The sequence below is a fragment of the Sus scrofa genome, chromosome 8, assembly GCF_000003025.6.
Source record: "Sus scrofa isolate TJ Tabasco breed Duroc chromosome 8, Sscrofa11.1, whole genome shotgun sequence".
Lineage (NCBI taxonomy): Eukaryota > Metazoa > Chordata > Mammalia > Artiodactyla > Suidae > Sus > Sus scrofa.
Genome location: NC_010450.4, coordinates 112,133,170 through 112,156,959, shown reverse-complemented (window position 1 = coordinate 112,156,959; position 23,790 = coordinate 112,133,170). Strand labels below are relative to the sequence as shown.

The 23,790-nt window shown below is 39.3% G+C and overlaps 1 protein-coding gene across 4 annotated transcripts in view; it reads right to left on the bottom strand.

Moving 5' to 3' along the window:
• The window catches only part of ELOVL6 (ELOVL fatty acid elongase 6), a 151,410-nt gene that overhangs the window by 33,120 nt on the left and 94,500 nt on the right, over positions 1–23,790 (bottom strand). For all 4 annotated transcript variants that reach the window (XM_021100707.1, XM_021100706.1, XM_021100705.1 and 1 more), the window contains one exon: positions 18,844–18,975. In XM_021100707.1, coding sequence (XP_020956366.1) covers positions 18,844–18,975 — 132 coding nt within the window. The remainder of the gene's footprint in view (positions 1–18,843; positions 18,976–23,790) is intronic.

Below are 23,790 nucleotides of genomic sequence, written 5' to 3'. Positions count from 1 at the left end.
CTCCTAATAGACCTCTCTTCTTCTTCTTTTTTTTTTAATGTGTAGGAAGAAAGCCAGGACTTTAGCTGCTAACATTATGGATTATATGAGATTCTTACCAATTGAGAACATTTGATTAGATGGGCCAACTTTTCTCCTTTGTCAAAGCTGCTGACGCTATTGCTGTGTCACTGTTGCATCAAGACAGCAAGTCATAAAATGTTACAAATGTCGTGCTCCTACCTGAAGGGCCTCGGGCTGCATGATGAGCACAGCCATGACAACAATGATTTATTTGGTGAGGAGGAGGAGGAGAGCAACAACTTGAGGTATCCAGAGGGCAGAAGGTTCCTGTGCTGTAACAATTTTCTTTGTGAAATACAGAAGATTTTAGGCATATTGGCTAGATTTAACGGTGGGCAAATTTCTTTCTGAGCCTTGGTGTTCTCATTTGTATAATGAGAGAGCATATACTTCAAGGCAGCTGTGGAAGTTAGATAAAACAATATCTGTTTAGCACAGGGCCAGGTACCTAATAAAAACCCAGGGGACAATATCTGTCATTGGCGTTAGCATTACAAAAGCAAAGACCAGCCATTAAAAGGAAAGGAAGAACGGCTTTGCAGCCACATGGATGGACCTGGAAATCATCATGCTGAGTGAAGTTAGCCAGACAGTGAGACACCAACATCAAATGCTATAACTTCCACGGGGAATCTAAAAAAAGGACACAAGGAACTTCTTCGCAGAACAGATACTGACTCACAGACTTTGAAACACTTATGGTTTCCAAATGAGACAGGTTGGGGGGTGGGGGGGATGTGCTGGGGGTTTGGGGTGGAAATGCTGTAAAATTGGGTTGTGATGATCCCTGTACAATTACAAATGTAACTGAGTAATAAGAAATGCTATAAAAGAAACAAAAGCAAAGACCAAAATTCTCTGAAACCTTTTTTCCTGAAGGTCACGCAACACTGCTTGGATTGCGTGTGTTGAGGTGGAGGGAGTTTAGACTGTGTTTGGAACAATGTGACATTTTCCCTGTGGGCTCCTTTTAAGCAGTTAAGACTTATTACTGATCGTTTATGTACATGGGGCCCTCTGTACAAGAGGAATAGAAGTAGAAGTGGGGTGCCCTCTATGCAATTTCTGTCAACCAGAACTCTGAAAAAGACACAACTTGTGCCCATTGCCAATAGTATTTTGCACATGAGGACACCACACATTGCTTCTAAGATATATTATCCATCCTGTCATCATCCATATCCACACTTACTGGTCTGAGACATAACTGTGAATCCTATTTTGTGCTGGAGCTGGAGATACAGGGGAACAAGAAAGAGGAGCACAGCTCCTCCCTCACAGGCCAGGGGAGACAGTCCTTTGGCAATACCAAAGAAAATCTAACTTTCCTCCTTTTTTTTTTTTTTTTTTTTTTGTCTTTTAGGAAAGCACCCACAGCATATAGAAGTTTCCAGGCTGGGGTCGAACTGGAGCTGCAGCTGCCGGCCTACACCACAGCCACAGCCATGTGGGATCCCAGCCACATCTGCAATCTACACCACAGCTCACAGCCACGCTGGATCCCTAACCCACTGAGCGAGACCAGGAATCGAACCTACATCCTCATGGCCACTATGTTGGCTTCTTAGCCCACTGAGCCACAACAGGAACTCCTGCCTTTACCTTTAATGACTTCAAACTTTAACCTAGTTCTTCTCTGTGCACTTAGGGATACTTCCTTAAGGAGCACAGGGCATTTCATATATGTCTTCGGGTGTCAATCAGCTGATGAGAGAACATTCAAGTGCAATCCATTCACTCTTAGGTGAGATGCGTTTGGTCTCAGCAAAAATGTAAGAGGTGGCAAGAACAGCTCGAGAAGTTAAGATGCAACCTCCTGGATCAGGCTGTCTGTTTAAGATTGGAACAATTCTAGAGTTTTAATCATGTTCTTTTTAAAGGCAGAAATTGAATTTTTCTTCATCACTTCTCTCCTGAGCTCTGTGACCTTGTCCTGGAGCCTTTTGGGATGTTTTGTTTTTGTACCAAGTTACTATAAACTCCAATTTAAACTCTTTCAGAGAACCCAAATCCCTGCCTCCTCCGTAAGAGAATTATGAATTGCTAATGATTCACAATTTCTTCAAATCATAGGCAATTCTACAAGCAGAATTGAAGATTTCTTCTCCATTTGTGAGCGAACACAAACACCTGTTCTCAATGGACAACCTCTCCCGGGTACTTTAATCACCCTGCTCATATACTTCTTAGAACAAACAAAAATACAAAAAGCTACCTCTCTGTCCACCATTGTACCTTTTGTAATGAAAAGCAAATAACACACAAAAAAAAATCATTGCTTTGTTATGCTGTTAGGAAAATGTAGTGTGAGCACAATGAAGTATCATGCCCCAAATCAATCATTTCAATCAAACAGACTTGATTCTAAATCCCAGGGCTCTGAAAGAAAAGTCATGGGCAGCAATGATACAGTGAGGATTGTTTGGGTACCTCGGCCTTCACCGCACAGGACAATTTAGTCTTAAGTGATAAGAAGAAGGCAGCCAACAGCACCCACCAATTTCGCTCACAACTTTTTTAAAAAAAACACAGTTGGATATGAGTTCCAAGGAGAACCAGCTATTGATTAAAGTAATCCAGCTATTGGAAGCACTGGCTAAAAGAATTGCGGGTTACAAGGGAAGAATTTGGTGGCCCTCTTTCACATGGAAAATCAAGTGGGAGGTAGGCAGCCTGTCGATTTCACAGTATCATCAAAAATAGGTGAGCAGTTACTATTTGGAGTTCTTGGTGGACATATAGAGAATAAAAATGGATACTTTTCATGGAAGAACTGCCCATACTTTCAAGACTGAGGTCAGACTGCAATAGTTGTGTCCTATTTCCAATGATCTACTGGCAAGTGGTAACTAATCCTAAGGTGAATTACTGATGTTTCTTCACTGAACCCCAATATCACACCTTTTCTCTCATGTCCAAGCTTTGAGGACATACGGACTATGAGAGGAAGGAAGTTTTCTCTCTCAATATTTTAGTTAATTCTGTGCTTGCCAACGGGCCTCTCCAGAATAAACGTCTTGTACTTTTCCATGTTAGCACATTTTCTTCAGCCAATCTGCAATTGTGGTTACCGTGGTTATTTCATCTTATTAATAATGGATGTCCCATCATCTAATGTAATGTATGCAACTGGACAATTTTATAAAAAGTTAGAGCTGAAGATTTTTTTTTTAAGGCTTCATTTTTTTTTTTTTTCCAAAGTCTTACAGGTTTTTTTTTTTTTTTTTTTTTTTTTTTTTTAAAAAACCCTGCTAAACAAGAAGGCTCCTTTATGGATTTGTGAGGTAATATGGACAGGTTGTAAGCAAAGTAGTCCTTAATTCAGCCTGAACTCAAAATAATCCTTAACGAATGCTTCAGGAGTTATTATACTTACATTCTAAATTACCACGTAATCTCTTTGAGAATGCTCATGTTATTTCTCTAGTAAGTTTCAGAAAAGTATAGTATTCCAGCTATTTAAATACCAATTCCTTTCAGCAAAACCATTTAAAAATGCCTTCCATGTCAGCTGTTTCCAAGTTGTCACAGCACCTATGACACATATTACTGAAATCCTATTTTTGTCCAAATTCAAATCTATTAATTGGATTATGGAGAATTAAAATGATGAAAGAATCTCAAAAGCTCAACGTTATTGAAAGGACACTCACTAAAGTATTAAAAGTAGATATCTGTTTTTAGTGACGTGAAAGGTTTTGTGTTTGTGCTTTTCTGTGGTTTTCTGTTTTAGGAACAGAGAATTCTCACTCTTATAACTAGAAAAAAATTATGTTTAATAAAACAAATGCCTGCTGCATAGCATTTCCAATTGTAAAGAAGCAAAGATTGTCAAGGAGACTGCAGTTCTAGGAGCAGGAGAGGCCACTGCTACCTGGACTTACACAACCTGCAGCTCCCTTCATGGATCTCACTGGGGACAATCTGGGTACTCTCAAAACTTATTACATTTATAACACACTGTGCACTTTTCTCCTATTTAGACTAGATCATTATACCATCAGTGGATTTTTCTTTCTTAATATGGAAGGAAATAGGTAAATCTGGAGCAGCAGAATCAACTGCAGGTCTGTGCCATCTCCAGGTAAGGAGGTGAACATGCCCATGCTGGCTAGAGCCCAAAGTGCCACCTGCAGAGCAGGGTGATGTTTGTTCTCCTGGATTTCCTCAGTAAGCCCCTTTCAGAGCAGCTTGGAATTCTCTCTCATAATGGACATTTAATTTTTTTTTTTTTAAAAAAGCAATGTATCATGCATTTTGTTAATCTATTATTTTCTTGGAACTACTTGAAAATCCAGGTAGTTCCTGGATTCAAGGGCAAAGCAGAAAAAAAATGTCCTATTTTCCTCCTTTGGAAAGAAAGGCTTTCCAAAAAAGGCGACGAGACTTAACTAATAACTGTTTACAAGTCTGTCTTCATCTCCCTTTTTTAATTTTTAAAAAGCCAAATAACTAAATATTTACTAAACACCTACTTGGACACTAGATACACAGCAAAAAAAAAAAATATATATATATATATATATACACACATATATATACATATATACATATATACACACACACACCAAACAAAAATCCCTGCCCTCATGGAACTCAGAAGAGAAGGAGAGAATGGACAAGATTAGTTAACACATACAGTAAGCTAGAAGGTATTATGTGTCAAGGAGAAAAATAAGTCAGGCAAGGGTAATAAGGATGAGGGTGGGAATTATTATGATTTTAGATAGGGAGGGAGGAAGGTGAAAGTTGAGCATAGGTCAGAAGGAGGCAGGGGACAAGGCCTTGTGAGAATATTAGGCAACGGATGTTCTAGACAGAGGGAACAGCAAGTGTGACAGCTCTGAGGCAGTTGGCCTAGGAGCACCCCTGAGAAGTAGCACAGAAGCCACTCTGGCCTGAGAGGAGGAGAAGCCAGAGAGTAACAAAGCTTGCACTGTGTAGTGTATTGCAGGCCTCTGGAAGATTCCTCAAACTCCAGGGCGTCAATCCCAGAGCTTCTGAAACCCATTTGTACTTTCACAGGTGAAGACTGATGATATCAAACAAAGTCTGGACTGCGGTCTGTGTGGCAAGTGATATAAGAAGAAATATAAAGAGTGAACAAGTGAAATAAATAAAAACATCAATTACATGTGACTGGAGAAGTGGCTAAGTCTGAGTTTTTAATTCATGAATTCAGAAACTGTACAAGTGGGAGTTCCTGTTGTGGCTTCGTGGTAACGAACCCACATCAAACTACAAGGAAACAAAAGAGGAAAGCAAGAAAAAAAAACAACAAAAACAAATAGTAAAATGGCAGTAAGAACACACATATCAATAATTACCTGAAATGTAAATGGATTAAATGCTCACCAAAAGACAGACTGGATGGATAGATACAAAAACATGACCCATATAGACTCACTTCAGTTCTAAGGCCACACAAAGACTGAAAGTGATAGGATGGAAAAAGATATCCTATGCAAATAGAAATCAAAGGAGACAAAATAGACTTAAAAATAAAGACGGTTACAAGAGACAAAGGAGGACATTACATAATGATAAAAGGATCAATCCAAGAAGAAGATGTAATAATTGTAAATACATATGCACCCAACATAGGAACACCTCAATATGTAAGGTAACTGCTAACAGCCTTAAAAGGAGCAATCAACAAACACAATAATAGTGGGGGACTTTAATACTCCACTTACAGCAGTGGACAGATCATCTGGACAGAAAAATCAATAAGGAAATACAGGCCTTAAATGACATATTCGACCAGATGGACTTAATATTTATAGAACATGCCATCCAAAAGTAGCAGAATATGGAGTTCCCATCATGGTGCAGTAGTTAATGAATCCGACTAAAAACCATAAGGTTGCGGGTTTGATCCCTGCCTTTGCTCAGTGGGTTAAGGATCTGTAGGTTGCAGATGCGGCTCAGATCCTTTGTTGCTGTGGCTCTGGTGTAGGCCAGTGTCTACAGCTCCAATTAGATCCCTAGCCTGGGAACCTCCATATGGTATGGGAAGCGGCCCTGGAAAAGACAAGAAAAAAAAAAAAAAAGTAGCAGAATACACGTTCTTCTCAAGCACACAAGGAACATTTTCTAGGATAGATCATGTTCTGGGCCACAAATCAAGCCTCAGTAAAATAAAAAAAAAATTGAAATCCTATCAAGCATCTTTTCCAACAAAAATATACTTATAAGACTAGAAAATGAACTACCAAAAAAAAAAAAAAACTGCAAAAAGTACAAACACATGGAGATTAAAAAACATGCTACTAAACAACGAATGGATCTCTTAAAAAAAAATCAAACAATACATACAGACAAATGAAAACACAATGATCCAAAAACCTATGGGATGCAGCAAAAGCAGTTCTAAGAGGGAAATTTAACAATAAAGCTTACTTCAGGAAACCAGAAAAATCTCAAATAATCAACCTACCTTACACCTAAAGCAACCAGAGAAAGAAGAACACACAAACCCAAAGTTAGTAGAAGGAAAGAAATCAGAGATCAGCAGAAATGATGAACTAGAGATGAAGAATAGAAAAGATCAATGAAACTAACAGTTGCTTCTTTGAAAAGATCAACAAAATTGATAAGCCCTTAGCCAGACTCATCAAGGAAAAAAGGGAGGGCTCAAATCATGTTACAACATATATCAGAGAAATCCAAAAGATCATAAGAGGCTTCTACAAGCAACTATACGCTAATAAAATAGACTATCTTGAAGAGATGGACAAATTCTTTAAGAGGTACAATCCTCCAAAACTAAACCAGGAAGAAATCGAAAAGATGAACAGACCAATCCAAGTACTGAAATTGAAAGTGTGATTTAGAGACTTCCAACAAACAAAAGTCCAGGACCTGATGGCTGCACAAATTCTATCAAACATTTCGAGAAGAGTTTGAAACTACCCTTCTGAAACTGTTTCAAAAATTTTCAGAGGAAGGAACATTCCCAAGCTCATTCTATGAGGGCACCATCACCCCAATACTACGACCAGACAAAGATGCCACCAAAAAAAAAGAAAACTATAGGCCAATATCACTAATGAATATAGATAGATGCAAACAGCCTCAACAAAAAACTAGCAAACCTAATCCAACAATACATTAGAAGGATCATATACCATTATCAAGTGGGATTTATCCCAGGGATACAAGGATTTTTCAACACTCACAAATCAATCAGTGTGATACACCACATTAACAAATTGAAGAATAAAAGCCACATAATTATCTCAATAGATGCAGAAAAAACTTCGGGCAAAATCCAACATCCATTCATGATTAAAAAAAAAAACCCTCCAGAAAGTGGGCAGATAGGAAACCTACCTCAATAATGATAAAGGCCATAGAAAACAAACCCATAGCTAACATCATTCTCAATCGTGAAAAGCTGCAAGAATTTGTCCTAAGATCAGGAAGAAGACAAGGATGTCTACTCTCAGCACGTTTATTTAACATAGTTTTGGAAGTCCTGGTCATGGCAATCAGAGAAGAAAAAGAAATAAAAGAAATCAAAATTGGAAAAGAAGTAGTAAAACTTTTGCCTTATACAGATGATATGATACCCTACATGGAAAATCCCAAGATGCTATCAGAAAGCTACTTGAGCTCATCAATGAATTCAGTAAAGTTGCAGGATACAAAATTAATACACAGAAATGTCTTGCATTTCTATACGCAAACAAAAGATCAGAAATAGAAATTAAGGAAACAATCCCATTTACCATGGCATCAAAAAAAAAAAAAAAAAAAAAAAGAAAGAAAGAGAAAAAGAAAAGAAAAAAAAACAGGAATAAAACTACCTAAGGAGGAAAAAGACCTATGATCTGAAAACTTTAAGATACCTTTGAAAGAAATCAAAGGTGACACAAACAGATGGAAAGATATATCATGCTCTTGGACCAGAAGAATCGATATCATCAAAATGACCATACTACCCCAAACCTCTACAGATTCAATTCAGTCTCTGTCAAAGTATCAATGACATTTTTTCATAGAACTTGAACAAAAATATTTTAAATGTGTATGGAAACACAAAAGACCCCAAAAAGCCAAAGCAATCCTAAGAAAAACAGAACTGGAGCAATCGGGCTCTGGGTCTTCGGACTATACTACAAAGCTACAGTCATCAAAACTGGCACAAAAACACAAATATACATCAGTGGAACAAGATAGAAAGCCCAGAAATAAACCCAAGCACCTATGGTCAACTAATCTATGACAACGAAGGCAAGAATATTCAGTGGAGGAAAGATAGTCATATAACCTCGAAAGGGATTAAAGACCTAAATGTAACGCCAGATACCATAAAACTCCTAGAGGAAAACATAGGCAGAATGCTCTTTGACCAAAAATCCCAGCAACTTCTTGTTTGATCCACCTTCTAGAATGACAGTAAAAACAAAAATAAACCAATGGGACCTAATTAAACTCAAAAGCTTTTTGCCCAGCAAAGGAAATCATCAAACAAACCAACCAACAAAAAACCCCAGAGACAACACACAGGAGAAAATATCCTGTAAATGGTGCAACTGACAAGGGCTTAATCTCCAAAATATACAAATATACATGCAGCTCTATGTAAAAAACACAAAGCCAAACTCAATCAAAAAATGGGCAAAAGATCTAAATATATATTTATCAAAAGAAGATCGACAGGTGGCCAAAAATCATATGAAAAGATGTTCAATATCACTAATTATTTAGAAATGCAAATCCAAACTACAATGAGGTATTACCTCACACAGATGAGAATGGCCATCATCAAAAAAATCTACAAACAATAAATGCTGAAGAGGTGCAGAAAAAAAGGGAAACCTCCTACACTGTGGGAATGCAAATATGCACAACCACTACCAACAGTATGGAGGTTCCTCAAAAAACTAAAAATAGAACTACTATATGATCTAGCAATCCCGCTCCTGGCCATATATCTGGAGAAAACCATAATGTGAAAAGATACATGGACCCCAATGTTCACTGCAGCACTATTTACAATAATAGTCAAGACATGGACACAACCTAAATGTCAATCCACAGAGGAATGGATCAAGAAGATACAATGGACTATTACTTGGCCATAAAAAGAGTGAAATAATGCCATTTGCAGCAACATGGATGGACCCAGAGATTATCATACTAACTGAAATTAAATCAGACAAAGACAAACATTATATGATATCACTTGTATGTGGAATCTTAAAGAATACAAATGAACTTATTTGAAGAACAGAAACAGATCTGTAGATTTTGAAAACAAAAATGGTTTTATATGGTGACCAAAGGGGACAGGTAGGGGTGGGGGATGGATTGGGGGTTTGGGACTGGCATATGCACACCATGGTGTATGGAATGGTTGGCCAACTGGGACCTGCTATATATAGCACAGGGAACTCGGCCCAAAATTCTGTGATAATCTATGTGGGAAAAGAATCTGAAAATGAATAGATGTGTTTATGTATAACTAAATCACTTTGTTGTATAGCAGAAATTGCCACAATATTGCAAATCAACCTCACCTCAATAAAACTTAAATAAATTTAAAAAGGAACCTGGTGCGATTTATTTATTTGCTTTTTAGGGCCGCACCTGTAGCACATGGAAGGGACTGAATCAGAGCTGCAGGTGCTGGCCTACACCACAACAACTCAGAATCTGAGCTACATCTGCAACCTACACCACGGTCCACACCAACACTGGATCCTTAACCCACTGAGCAAGGCCAGGGATTGAACCTGCATCCTTATGGATACTAGTTGGTTATTTTTTTTTTTTTTTTTTGTCTTTTGTCTTTTTGTTGTTGTTGTTATTTCTTGGGCCGCTCCCGCAGCATATGGAGATTCCCAGGCTAGGGGTTGAATTGGAGCTGTAGCCACCGGCCTATGCCAGAGCCACAGCAACGCAGGGTCCGAGCCGCGTCTGCAACCTACACCACAGCTCACGGCAACGCCAGATCGTTAACCCACTGAGCAAGGGCAGGGACCGAACCCGCAACCTCATGGTTCCTAGTCGGATTCGTTAACCACTGCGCCACGATGGGAACTCCTTTTTTTTTTTTTTTTGAAGTTGGGTTATTAATTCGCTGAGCCACAATGGGAACTCCCTGATGCGAATATTTTAAATTTGAGCGAGGCTATGCCAAATGTTTGAAAGTACTAGACAGGAGAGCAGTTTCAGAGAAGAGATCAATACTAAAAATAAAGATTCGTTGGGGCAATTTGGCAAATGATGGTTGGAATGTCCCCTTTTTCTGTTTTATTAAGCCAACACAATTCCTCAAAAGGTTATAAATAAACATATCATTTATCATTCAAAGTGAGCCAATTTCAAGAGTGAAAGGGGGAGCTATTAATAATTTCACCCAAGAATTCCCCTTGTGGTGCAGTGGAAACAAATCTGACTAGTATCCACGAGGACACGGGTTTGATCCCTGGCCTTGCTCAGTGGCTCGGGAATCCAATGTTGCTGTGGCTGTGGTGTAGGCGGGCAGCTGTAACTCTGATTCGTTCCCTAGCCTGGGAACATCCATATGTCCCAAGTGCAGCCCCCAAAAGAAAAAAGGATAATAATAATAATTTCACTGAGACAATGGCCACAGAACAAAGGTTGCCCAGGGCAAACCACGAAGTAGGGATTCCAGTTCATAGGTTCCATCTCACTTTAAAGGATGGAGAGGTATCATTTCTTTTTATTATTGTTCTCGGTTTTTCAAAAGGAGTGAAGTGATCAATTAGTGTTACAACAAATGGCTCAGAGAAAGGTCCCCAAATCATTCTTCCAGCCATACATACACACTGAACTTAGGGTCACTGTCAGAAAATAGAAAACAAAAAAAACCGCTTAATTCTAACTATAAATCTGCCAGTACTGAGGTGTTGTGTTTAGATAATTGGGCACGAAGTTTGTATTTTGATATATAAACTTGATTTAATGTACTTTTGCCAGTCTCTCATAGAATGACTACAATTGTTAGCTTTCTTTTGAAAAATTGATTTTTCATTATTTGCTTTTCAACTTAAAAAACTGCCATCCATTCTTATCAAACACAGTTAGTTTTCTTGTTTGACTTTTTTGTAAAGATATAAAACCATACAAAAAGAGTAGACACCTCCTTGCCCCCCCCCACCCTTCACCCCCAGATCCAATCACTCTTCCTGCCTCCCCAGAAACAGAGATTATCACTAGCCTCAACTTTTTTTTTCTTCTTCTTTTCAGGGCCGCATCTGTGGTATACGGATGTTCTCAGGCTAGGGGTTGAATTGCAGCAATAACTCTCTGGTGTAGAGTAGATGACATATGGCCTGAGACTTGAGGGAATTCATTTTGCAGAAAAGGTAGGAAGGCATTCCAGTTTCTTTCTTTCTTTCTTTTTTCCTTTTCTTTTTAGGGCTGCACGTGTGGCGTATGGAAGTTCCGTAGCCTGGGAACAGCAGAGAATCAGAGCTGCAGCTGCCAGTCTACACCACAGCCACGCCAGATCTAAGCCGTGTCTGAGACCTACACCACAGCTCATGGCAATGCCAGATCCTCAACCCACTGAGGCAAGGCCAGGGATCGAACCTGCATCCTATGGATACTAGTCAGGTTCTTAATCCGCTGAGCCACAATGGGAACTCCACTAGCCTGAACTTTATAAACATTGTTTTTATGCTTTTACTACACATATGTTAATAAACAATGTGTTAATTTATGGGTTATTAAAATTTTTCCACACAGTATCACATTACCACAAATATTTGTCAGCTTGCTTTTTACTACTCAGCATATGCTTTCCAGAAGTATCCTTTGCTTTGTTACTTTTGCCCTTTTGGTGGTTGCTACATTTTAAATGTGAAATTTATAACCTGTTATTTTAAGATAGGGGTTTTTCCCCCATGACATTTATAATTTATGTATCATTGCCTTTATATCATTAATACCACTAAAATCAGTGTGTAATATTGTTCTCTGTGGGTTAAAAAGGACCACTTCTGGCAACCATATATCAAAATACTAGCTACAAGGTGCTTGAGTATAAATTAAGTTCTGAAAAAAAAATAAATAAAATAAATTAATTAAATTCTCAGGGGAAATGAATCTGACTGGCATCCATGAGGATGCAGGTTCGATCCCTGGCCTCGCTCAGTGGGTTAAGGATCTGGCGTTGCTGTGAGCTGTGGTGTAGGTCACAGACATGGCTTGGATCCTGTGGCTGTGGCACAGGCCGGAGGCTACGGCTCCAATTCAACCTGGGAACATCCATATGCCACGGGTGCGACCCTGAAAAAAACAAACAAAAAAAAAGTTCTGAAATTTGTCACTTTCAATGTTTCATCATTTTACAGGTCAATGATGTACTTAACTCCTTCAATATGGGTTTTTAAAATGTAACATTTTTCTCAACTGAAGAGTTTCAGTTGGTTTTTCAGATAGTCTATTTAAAAATAAGGTACTTGCCAATAATCCTTCCACTATTAAATACTGATGGGTGTGTGTCTAAAACCATGAGTAGATTTGATCAAATATCATTCACCTGCTGCTCTGCACTGTTACATGTTTTTTTTCTGAATGTGCCCTGTGCTATCCATAAGCCCTTTATTCATGGAACTCTTGCCAAAGAAAGAAAAAGAGTAATTTTCTGTTAATCTTGAATATAGCTTATATTTAAGCGAAAGATGAAATTCAGTGACAAAATAAAAATATGGCCAGGAAACAAAAATGTGTCTTCAGCAGGCAAAAATTGCTTGGTTAATGATAAGGCAAAAAGTCAGACTGCAAAGTGAGGCTATCTGGCTTTGTGCAAATAAAACATAAAACAACAGAGGCCAGAGTGAATCACCAGGAAACAGGAGTAAGCAAATTTGCAGCAGGGGCAATACTGGCATCTATAAATATGCAGCACAAAGTAATTAGCTTATTCTAGTGAGAACTGACTAGACATCCTGCTTCGACCTGTTCTGGGTCAAAGACCTAGAAGAAGAGTTCCTTATGCTGCCAATGAGAAGGAAATACTGCCAGATAACCAGTAGAGGCAGCCTGAATCAGAAGTGTGCACATATGCACCCAGTCTACAAGGATTTGAAGTTATTAAATCAATACAGAGAAAGTCTTTACAAATCAATTGAAAAACCCAGCTGAGATGCCATAGGAACATGAGTGAAGATGCAGCAGGTCTGGGATGAATGGGCAGTGGGCACCTCGAAGGGTTTGATGCCCCATTTGCCATGAGCAACAATCTCATCTGAAGGATCTACTGATTCAAATTTCTGGAATTTTTCTCAGTATTTCTCGAACGAAATATTCAAACATCCAGGGCCATTCTGACAGGCGTGAAGTGAATGGCTATCATCAAAAGGACATAAACAACAAATGTTGGTGAGGAGGTAGAAAGGGGGGACCCCCTCCTACACTGTTGGTGGGCATGTAAATTGATGCAGCCACTGTGAGAAACAGTATGGAGCTTCCTCAAACAACTAAAACTAGAACTCTTGCCTGATCCAGCAAGTCCACTCCTGGGTTTATATCTGAAGAAAACCGGCATTGCTAATTTGAAAACACGCACACACTCCAATGTTCATTGTAGCACTCTTTACACTCTTCCATAGCCGAGATATGGAAGCAACCTAAGTGTCCATCAACAGGTGAATAGATAAGGAAGACATAGTGTGCATACACACACACACAATGGAATACTACTCAGCCATAAAAAAAATGAAATTTTGCCATTTGCAGCAACATGGATGGACCTGGAGGGTAGTATGCTGACAGAGAAAGACAAATACTGTGTGATATCACTTATATATGGAATCTAAAAAATAAAATAGGATAAGAAAAATGAAGTGTACACACACACACACCCCCACAAAAATAAAGCATCTAGGCCCAAATGCCACCTGGAGTTACCAAATAAGGAAATGTTTTATCCCTGAGTTGGGTAGGATGTAAGTTGGAAGCAGGCTGCTCTATCACAATCATATCATAAAGACTAATTGACACCAGAAGCTGATGACTTACATCGAGAAGGGGAGGGCAGAGCCTGCGGCTAACAGGGAGAAATTGTCAAGAAAACTCTAGAGAAACCACTCTCCCATGAAGCCAATCCATGGCGGGCCTGGGGCAAACCTCACTTGGATCATATGCTAACTGCTCCTGAAACCTTATGACAGCTCTTCATATATGACATTGTACTCAGCCTATATGAAGCTTGCTCTCTCTCATACTGAGTCAACATCCAAAGGTAAAGAGAAAGAAGGAAAACATTCTTCAGGTAATTATACAACCCCCCTGCCTCTTTCTGAAGTAGACCAGTAAGAGAGGATTTTTCTTTTTGCTTAAGGAACCTATATATCCAAATTTGTGAATTATAATAAGGGAAGAGCCGTTGAAAATTTGCTGCAAAAACATAACCTTGTAAAAATGAAGTTACCTTACATGATCAAGGGAGGAGAATTTTTATTTTTATTTATTTATATATTTATTTATTATCTTTCGGGGTTTTTTTTAGGGCTGTACCCATAGCATATGGAGGTTCCCAGGCTAGGGGTTGAATTGGAGCTGTAGCTGCTGGCCTACACCACAGCGGATCTGGGCCACGTCTGCGAACTACACCACATCTCATGGCAGCGCCAGATCCTTAACCCACTGCATAAGGCCAGGGATCGAACCTGCGTCCTCATGGATGCTAGTCAGATTCGTTTCTGCTGAGCCACAACAGGAACTCAGAGAATTTTTATTAATACCCATCAAAACATCTGGTTGTTGGAAGAGCTTATTTTTGATGCTTTAATTATTTTATTAACTATTCTCTTTTTAGGGCTGCACCTGTGGCATAATGAAAGTTCTCAGTCTAGGGGTCGAATTGGAGCTGCAGCTGTGGCCTATACCCCGGCCATGGCAAGACCAGATCCGAGCCACATCTGCGACCTTCACTGCAGCTTGTGGCAAAGCAGAATCCTTGACCCACTAAGTGAGGCCAGGGATCAAACTCATATCCTTAGAGACAACATTGGGTCCTTAACCTGCAGAGCCACAATGGGAACTCCATTTTTGATGCTTTATATCAACTTCATTCATAAGCTTTTTGGATTCTAAAATAAACAGCAACTATCACTTGAGATTCTCTAGGCTATGTACAAGATTGTACATGCATGTGTGTACATTTTAGAAAATGTTTTTAAATGCAGAAAAGAACAAAGAATAATAAACACCCAATATCCAGGATTGAGCCATCAAGATTATATTGTGTCATTTGTTTTAAAGTAAGGAAAAGCCTCACAGAAAAAAGTTAAATCCTTTTTACCTCGAAATTGCCAGTCCACTAGAACCAAGCTCTACAAGCACTGAAATTGTTTTATTTTCTAGTAAATACAAGGTATTTGATAAAAGTATGTCTTAGAGTTCCCACTGTGGTGCAGCAGAAACAAATCCGACCAGGATCCAGGAGGATGTAGGTTTGATCCCTGGCCTTGCTCAGTAGGTTAAGGATCCAGCGTTGCCGTGAGATGTGGTGTAGGTCACAGACACAGCTCAGATCCTGCATTGCTGTGGCTGCAGTGCATGCCTGCAGTTGTAGCTCTAATTCGACCCCTAGCCTGGGAACTTCCATATGCCGCGGATGCAGCCCTAAAAAGACAAATAAATAAATAATAAATAAAAGCATGTCTCCTCTGCCTTTTCACAGACATAAGAATTGAGTATCTTTTTAGACACTTTTTACAAATAATGGAATATATTAACGAATGATATGTTTTATGTCTAGGAATAAAATTTAAACATTAAATAAAAATATCATTCTGTATTTAGCCTTTTTCATTCAATGCACTGTCGATCAGAATCCTTTAAGTATAGAGAAACTTCAATATATTCTTCCTAACATGGAACCACATTTGGTTACTATAGCTAGAATTCCATTATTGGTATTCTCCAAATAACTGATTAGAACATTATGATCAATTTTTACAAGACCCTAGTAGACTGTTCATGCTTGGACTCCTTAAACATGACTGAAGAAAATAAAGTAACTCATAGAATTAAGGAAATGGAAGATAAAACATCGCTTAATCTAAAAAAGGTATGATAGTGTTGTCGACAACTGCATATGTATCGTGGGATGATTAAAGGAGTAATTACTGGCTGACACTGGGAGCTTGGATTTTGGCATAGGAGGAGGAGCAATCAGTTAAGTAAAAACTCTCCAGTTAAATATGAACTGGAAGTATCAGTGCTAACTCTGGATACATCTCTTTTAAAAAAGAATTTTCTATTTCTGCCTTCTGAAAGGCTTGGACGTAAGAACTCACTTAGCAACAGTGACCACCCCTAGAACTTAGAGTCATTTCTAAATACTCTCTCTCTTCCCCAAAGGAACATAGGATCCTTCAAGAAATGGTCAATTCCAGCTCTGGACAAGGAATATGTAACATCTTGGCCTGGAAGAGCTTGTCATCCACACACTCTCCCCCAAACATACACAGCCTCTCCTCTCTCAAGTGCACGTGAGAGAGGATTCGGGAGCCAGCTTGAAGAAACTCCCATTGTCCAAACATGGGATAATTCAGCATAAAATATGGAGTTCCTGTCGTGACTCAGTAGTTAATGAATCTGACTAGGAACCATGAGGTTGCGGGTTCGATCCCTGGCCTCGCTCAGTGGATTAAGGATCTGGCATTGCCATGAGTGGTGGTATAGGTCGCAGATGTAAGCTCAGATCCTGAGTTGCAGGAGCTGTGGCATAGGCCGGCGGCTACGGCTCTGATTAGACCCCTAGCCTGGGAACCTCCATATGCTGCAGGTGTGGCCCTAGAAAAGACAAAAAAAAAAAAAAGAAAAGAAACTCCCACTGTCCAAACATGGGGTAATTCAGCATAAAATATACAGCAGTGGACTACAACACATCAAATTCAAATTCATCTCAAAATCATCAGCACACAAAACGTTTAAGTCTGTGAGTTCATAATAACTTTAAAAACCCATTATTATTCACATGCTAAGTAATGAAATTATTTTTTTGACACTGCTAAATATGACCAAAGAATCAAGCATTTATCCTGCCTTTACTACAACTTCTTATAAAAACATACAATAACTTATAATAAGTCCTGTCAAATATAAAACCTAAATATAATAGAATTTCTAGATCCAACTATCAGCTAACAAGGAAAACAAAAGGACATAAGCACACACTTGGCAAAATCCCACCTGGGGGGAACTCTAAAAGGCAAATGATCTGGCAGCTCCAAAGGATGGAGTGGGGAGAGGGACTGAGAGGAAGGAAGAAACCTCTAAGGTAAAGGAAATCATCCAGTGGAAATGCATGCACCTATCTGGACCAAAATTCTTCAAACTAAATTGTCCAAAAAATTATTTATGAGACAACCGGGGAAATTGGAACATTTAACAATAAAGAATTATTACTAGTGTAGGTGAGAGAATGATACTGTGATCAGGTTTTGAAAAAGACTACTTAATCTTAGATAAAGGCTCAGGGATGCTGAAAAATCTGTGAATTGATGGAGGGCATCATTAGGCTAAAGATAACTTTTTCCCCTCAAATGTCAAAGTACTCCAGGTGAGGCATCCTCTGGGAAACTTCCACATCGATAGAAGTGAAAACACGGCTTTGTATTAGAGAATATTGAAATGGAAGGAGTCTTTAGAGAGAGATCCAAACCAGGGGTATCTAGAATGCAGCTGTCTTACAAAATGCACCAAAATAAAGAGCACATGCAGTCGGAACAAGCGAAGGAGTGTCTCAGACACCAGGAGCCAACATAATGCAAATGCACAGATCATTAGAATTTGGGAAAATCCTCTTCCTGATTGAAATTTTTCATAAGCCTTAAGTGACTGGTGAGGCTTTTCATGCTACCACCCATTTCTCCTTAGTGGTAAAACAGTTAATATGCAATATGAAAAAAATAAAAAGAAATACTCCTAAATATTAAAACAGACAGGTTTTTATCCTGTAGCATATCTACATCTTTCCCCCCAAAGCTACTGATCACCTTGCAGTCCTGACAAGCCAAACACAAATAGAGCAGGTGCCTTTGTTAGAGCTGTAGGTAAATTCTGGCACCTGTTTGGACACCAGCTCTGCGGTAATTAGCTTTATGATTGCCAGATCACCAAGTATTACAAAACCAGGAGTGTTCCTTCAAGCTTCCAGGAGTGTGTCTGGATGTTGGCTGGCAGATGTCTCTGGAGAGACCAGTCCTGGTCCTAACAGCCTCTGTGATGGATTTTACCCAATGCAAAAGACTTGGCTGCATAAGCCTATGCCTGTGAGTCAGTTCAGGCCATGGGGGTGAAGGATGCTTTGGGGAATGCGGAATAAAAGCGTTCTCTGGTCTGGTGACACTGACACAGACGTGTGTCCAGTGTCAGGTCACATGCCCCCAAAGCCATTTTCGATTAAGTTCTAGTCAGTAAGGTCACACGGGAACCCTCCTCTCCCACAGACATCCACAGTTTCCTGCTGTAGATTTCCATTTAGCCCTTCATCTATGTTTATACGACAGAAATAACGGAATCGATGCACTGCCTCCGGTCCTAAGACATAAACTGAATTACTGCATGAACAGTTTAGACAAAAGCGGAAATGGCCTGAAAGCTCCCAAGATAAGAGCCTGACTATAATATGGCAAGTTTGGTTGCAAGAAGACATGGGTTTATGTCCTTAAAAATAAAAACTATGAGATTTAAGATAAAAATGTTCAATTGCTGCTTCTTTTATCCAAGTCTGATAGAATGAATGGATTTTCTTTGGAAAGTGGGGAAAACAAAACAAAAACTCACCTGAACACTGCAAGGCTCAGAGACCACAGCACTAATGGCTTCCTCAGTTCAAACTTCGCGCGCTTGTTCATGACATGCCGACCGCCAAAGATAAAGGCAGCATACAGAGCAGAAACCAGGAAAGATTTCTTCCTATGAACAAACAAAGAACCCAAAATCCTATGAAAGAAAGATCTTTAAGCAATTTGTTTTTATTCATTAGAAACTTACATTTATTCATCATTCAGCAAACTTTATTCTACCCTCCTCTTTGTAAGCACCGAAAATATATTCTTTTTGTTGTTGTTGTCTTGCTGCCATTTCTTGAGCCACTCCACGGCATATGGAGTTTCCCAGGCTAGGGGTCTAATCAGAGCTGTAGCCACCGGCCTACGCCAGAGCCACAGCAACGCGGGATCTGAGCCATGTCTGCGACCTACACCACAGGTCAGGGCAACGCCGAATCCTTAACCCACTGAGCAAGGCCAGGGATCGAACCCGCAACCTCATCGTTCCTAGTCGGATTCGTTAACCACTGTGCCACGACGGGAACTCCCCCGAAAACACATTCTTTGGGATGTGCCCTCTGTATTGGAGAGAGAAGGTTTAGTCCCTTAGGCAGCAGGGTGTCTGTGGGTCCTCCCCTGACAAATTAGGTCATCCAGATTAATCAGCTCATGGCAGGAGAGATGTGCTTCCTTTGGGGACTCTATAACTCTAAGCATTTCAACCACATAGCATTAAGGTACAAAATGAAACTTTTCCCTGAACGGATTAATTTTATTTTTCAGAGTTTGTTGAAAAATTTATTTTTTTTTTTTTTTTTTTTTTTTTTTTTTTTGCTTTTTTAGGGCCACACCTATGGCATCTGGAAGTTCCCAGGCTAGGGGTCAGATCAGAGCTGCAGCTGCCAGCCATGGCCACAGCCACACAGGATCTGAGCCGTGTCTGCAACCTACACTGCAGCTCACAGCAACGCAGGATCCTTAACCCACTGAGTGAGACCAGGGATCAAACCCACATCCTCATATATATTAGCCGGGTTCCTTACTGCTGAGCCATGATGGGAAATCTGATAGATGAATTTTTAAAAGAATTATTTTGACTGGAAATAAAATACCCGGTGATAAAACTGTGTCCCAGGACAGGAAAGCTTTTTAACATGGCATCTACCTAATAGGTTAATGATACTAAAAAATGACGTTGGAGAAATAGATGATGCTTTAAAATACTAAAATGATTTATGCTCCCCCAAGATAGATTCCTGACATCTTCTCCACCAAGGCAGGCAGCTATTAAATGTCAGTACTATCATTAATAATAGGCATAATTACCAGATGTCATACAAGGCTATAGGAAGAATACAGAGCCACACTTGCCTAAAACCTTGAGTTTGAATCTCATCTAGTCTCCGACTTTACTACCTGTTTACAGGAAATAGAATAAAGCCAAACTGTGGAACTTCGGTAGGACAGCTGAATTTCTTCCTTCAAAATACCAGTAGTAAGAAGTCACAATCAGAGGCTATTCTAGATTAAAAGTGACTTGAGAGACGTAACACTCAAATACAAGATGTAGAACTTTTTTTTGATCCCTCTTTGAACAACTGTAAAACAAAACAAAACAAAACCCCAGACTTTAATAACATCTGAAAGTTGCTAGTAATAATTTTAAAAATGCTTATCGCTTAATTTTTATGGGTGAAATTATGTCTTGGATTTGCTTTAAAATACTCCAGGAAACAAACAGAACTCAAATAGTATTAAGAACAGGATGAGGAGTTCCTGTTGTGGCTTAGTGGTAACAAACCCAACTAGTATCCATGAGGACTCGGGTTCAATCCTGGCCTCACTCAGTGGGTTAAGGATCTGGCGTTGCAGTGAGCTGTGGTGTAGGTCACAGACACAGCTCAAATCTGGCATTCCTGTGGTTGTGGTGTAGGCCAGCAGATACAGCTCTATTCGACCCCTTATCTGGGAACTAATGTGGCCCTTAAAAAAAAAGGGGGGGGGAATAAAACAAGATTAACAAAAGATGCTGGGACACAGGGACTCATTAGTCCCTCTTTTTGTCAGATTAGGTGGACTCTTGGTCAGAAAAGTCTCTGTAAATAAAACAGAATCGCTATGTCCTGCTGGGGTATTCCTGTACCAAGGAGAAATGAAAAACAGTATTGATGCTGCCATTAAAAAAAAAGCACAAAGCTTTTGCAGAGTATGATTCCATAGAAAGTAACAGAGGTCAAGTGAATAACTCAAATATCTGAGTATGCTTTCTGATATGAAAGCAATGTTTCTTTTAAAATGAGTATTTCCCACTCAGATAAAAAGAGAAGGGCTGAAAAGGAAGCTTCAAGATACAATACAAAGAGCAAATTACATTAACCTGAAGAGCATTACTTGTAGAAGGCTTCATATTTTTTTCCCTAACTGCTGCCATATATTGCTGACTCATGCGGGACCTTCCTACTCACACAGGCAGCACTCCTTCAGGGAGTGCAAACGACCTACTTGGTGACCAAACAAAGCAGTGACTCCTAAAATCAACCAGTAAATAGAACCAAATAAATCACTTCACCTCCACTGAGTTTTGCAAGCTCTTCTCTTGGAAACATAAGACCTGGCTGGCAGAAAGTGCTTGATAAGTATCTGTTGAATGATCACGGTCTTGTCATATCAAATTTTCCCATAGAGGAAAATAATTATGCATTTGTGTACATGGGGGCTCGGCGAGCACTAAGTGGGTGAATGAACAGTTGTACTTTCGCAGAAATGGCTTAATAACTACAGAAGAAAATGTTTAGAAAAAAACATTTGATCCATTTTCCTCCTCCAGAAAGAGGTTATTTCTATATCTCAAAGAGAAGAGGAAACGTGAGACACGTTTATAGAAACTGTAACTACTGAACAGCTGAAGAAGAAAGTATTTTTGGCCAGAAATGTATTTTTTGCTTTACTGGGAATCTTGCACATGTATGCATTAAATTAGAGAGTCAGAATCTACCTGCATTTACATGCACCTAAGTAAGGACTCACTGAAGAAAACCAAAGTTCTTTAAAATTAATGTAGAGAATATTAATACGCAAAAGTATATGTTCTTTTCTAAATTTCTAAATCTAGTGACAATAATCATCGTATTATGATTTAGGGGGTGACTCTTGTGGAGATGGTGCTAAAAACTTTGCTATTTAATCCTTCTAATCATCCTTACTGTAGGGTGAAACATTATCCTCATGTTTCTAGCCGAGGAACCTGGCTTAGAGGTTAAGGAGCTTTGATCTCCCTGCTCTGCTGTGGTCAACTTCTGGAGGAAAGGGTGACCTTGCTCTGTTATTTCTTAAGTGTATAAGAATTATGCTTATTCCTGGAGTTCCTGTCGTGGCACAGTGGTTAACGAATCCGACTAGGAACCATGAGGTTGCGGGTTCGATTCTGGCCTTGCTCAGTGTGTTAACGATCCGGTGTTGCTGTGAGCTGTGGTGTAAGTTGCAGACTCGGTTTGGATCTGTCATAGGCCTGTAGCTACAGCTCCGATTTGACCCCTAGCCTGGGAACCTCCATATGCTGTGAGAGCAGTCCAAGAAATGGCAAAAAGACAAAAAAAAAAAAAAAGAAAAAAAGAATTATGCTTATTCCTTAAGTCTTCCTACTGAATTGCAAGGCCAACGTGTGGCACTCTGTTTAACTGTGTGGCACTCTGTTTAACTGTGAAAAGATGCAGAATCTCTACACCTTTTGTTTCAACCGTCCTATTTTGTGGGTGTGGAACACTTTAATCTGGACCTCCTTCACCTCCTGCAGAACAAATGCACCATATTCACGATATTCAACAAATGCACTGCAAGCTTCCCCTTATAATTATTTATCATTCTTTCTCTTGCTCCTTCAATCGAATTCTCAGTTTGATGAGAGACTGATTACATTACCTAGAATTATGAACCAAGTTAAATGAATGTCCATACGATCCTATCATTCTAGCCTAAGGGGAAAATAATGTGTCTTGAAGTACCAAAAAAAAAAAAAAAGAATAAAAATCTTCCCTCTGCTTCTTCCTTGAATTTCTTCAATTTTAGAATGAGAATTAGTCCTAATGTACTGCTAGCTTCCTGGCAAGGACTTTTTTTAAAAAAACCAAAACAAAAACATGTTTTCTAAAGATATCTTTAGAAATCTTAGGTTCCACAGCTAGGGCAAGTCAATCAGTATAAACATGTAGAATTTAGAGACCTGCAGGGGAACCATTTCCCTGCTCTATAGAAATGTGGGGAGGGGTGTGTGAGCTGATGACATTGGTGGCTCAGGGTCATGTAGCTGCACATGGCATGTTGATCAAAACTACTAGAAATTGTAATGGCTGTGATCAAGCACCTAGGTAAATATAAATCAATTATCTAGGCTAGCAGAACTGATAATTCAGCAAGGTAGCAGGATACAGATTAACCTATGAAAGTCGGTTGCATTTCTTTATACTAACAATAGCAGAAAGGGAATGTAACAAACCAACCCTTTTAAAATTACATTAAAAAAAAAAAAAAAAAAACCACCTAGGAGGAAACTTCGCCAAAGAGGTCAAAGACAGACTCTCAGAAGTATAAACATTGAGAAAGGAAATTGAAGATGATTCAAAGAAATGGAAAGACATCCCATGCTCTTGGATTGAAAGAATTAATATTGATGAAATGGCCATACTACCCCCAATAATCTACAGATTTAATGTGATCCCTATCAAAGTACCCACGACACTTTTCACAGAACTAGAACAAATAATCCTAAAATTTACAGGGAACCATAAGAGACCCAGAATTGCCAAAGGAATTCTGAAGAAAAAGAACAAAGCAAGAGGTGTAACCCTCCCAGACCTCATACAATACTATAAAAGCCCCAAAGTAATCAAAACAACAGGGTACTGACACACAAAAAAGACATACAGATCAATGGAAGAGAATAGCCTGGAAATAAACCCACAAA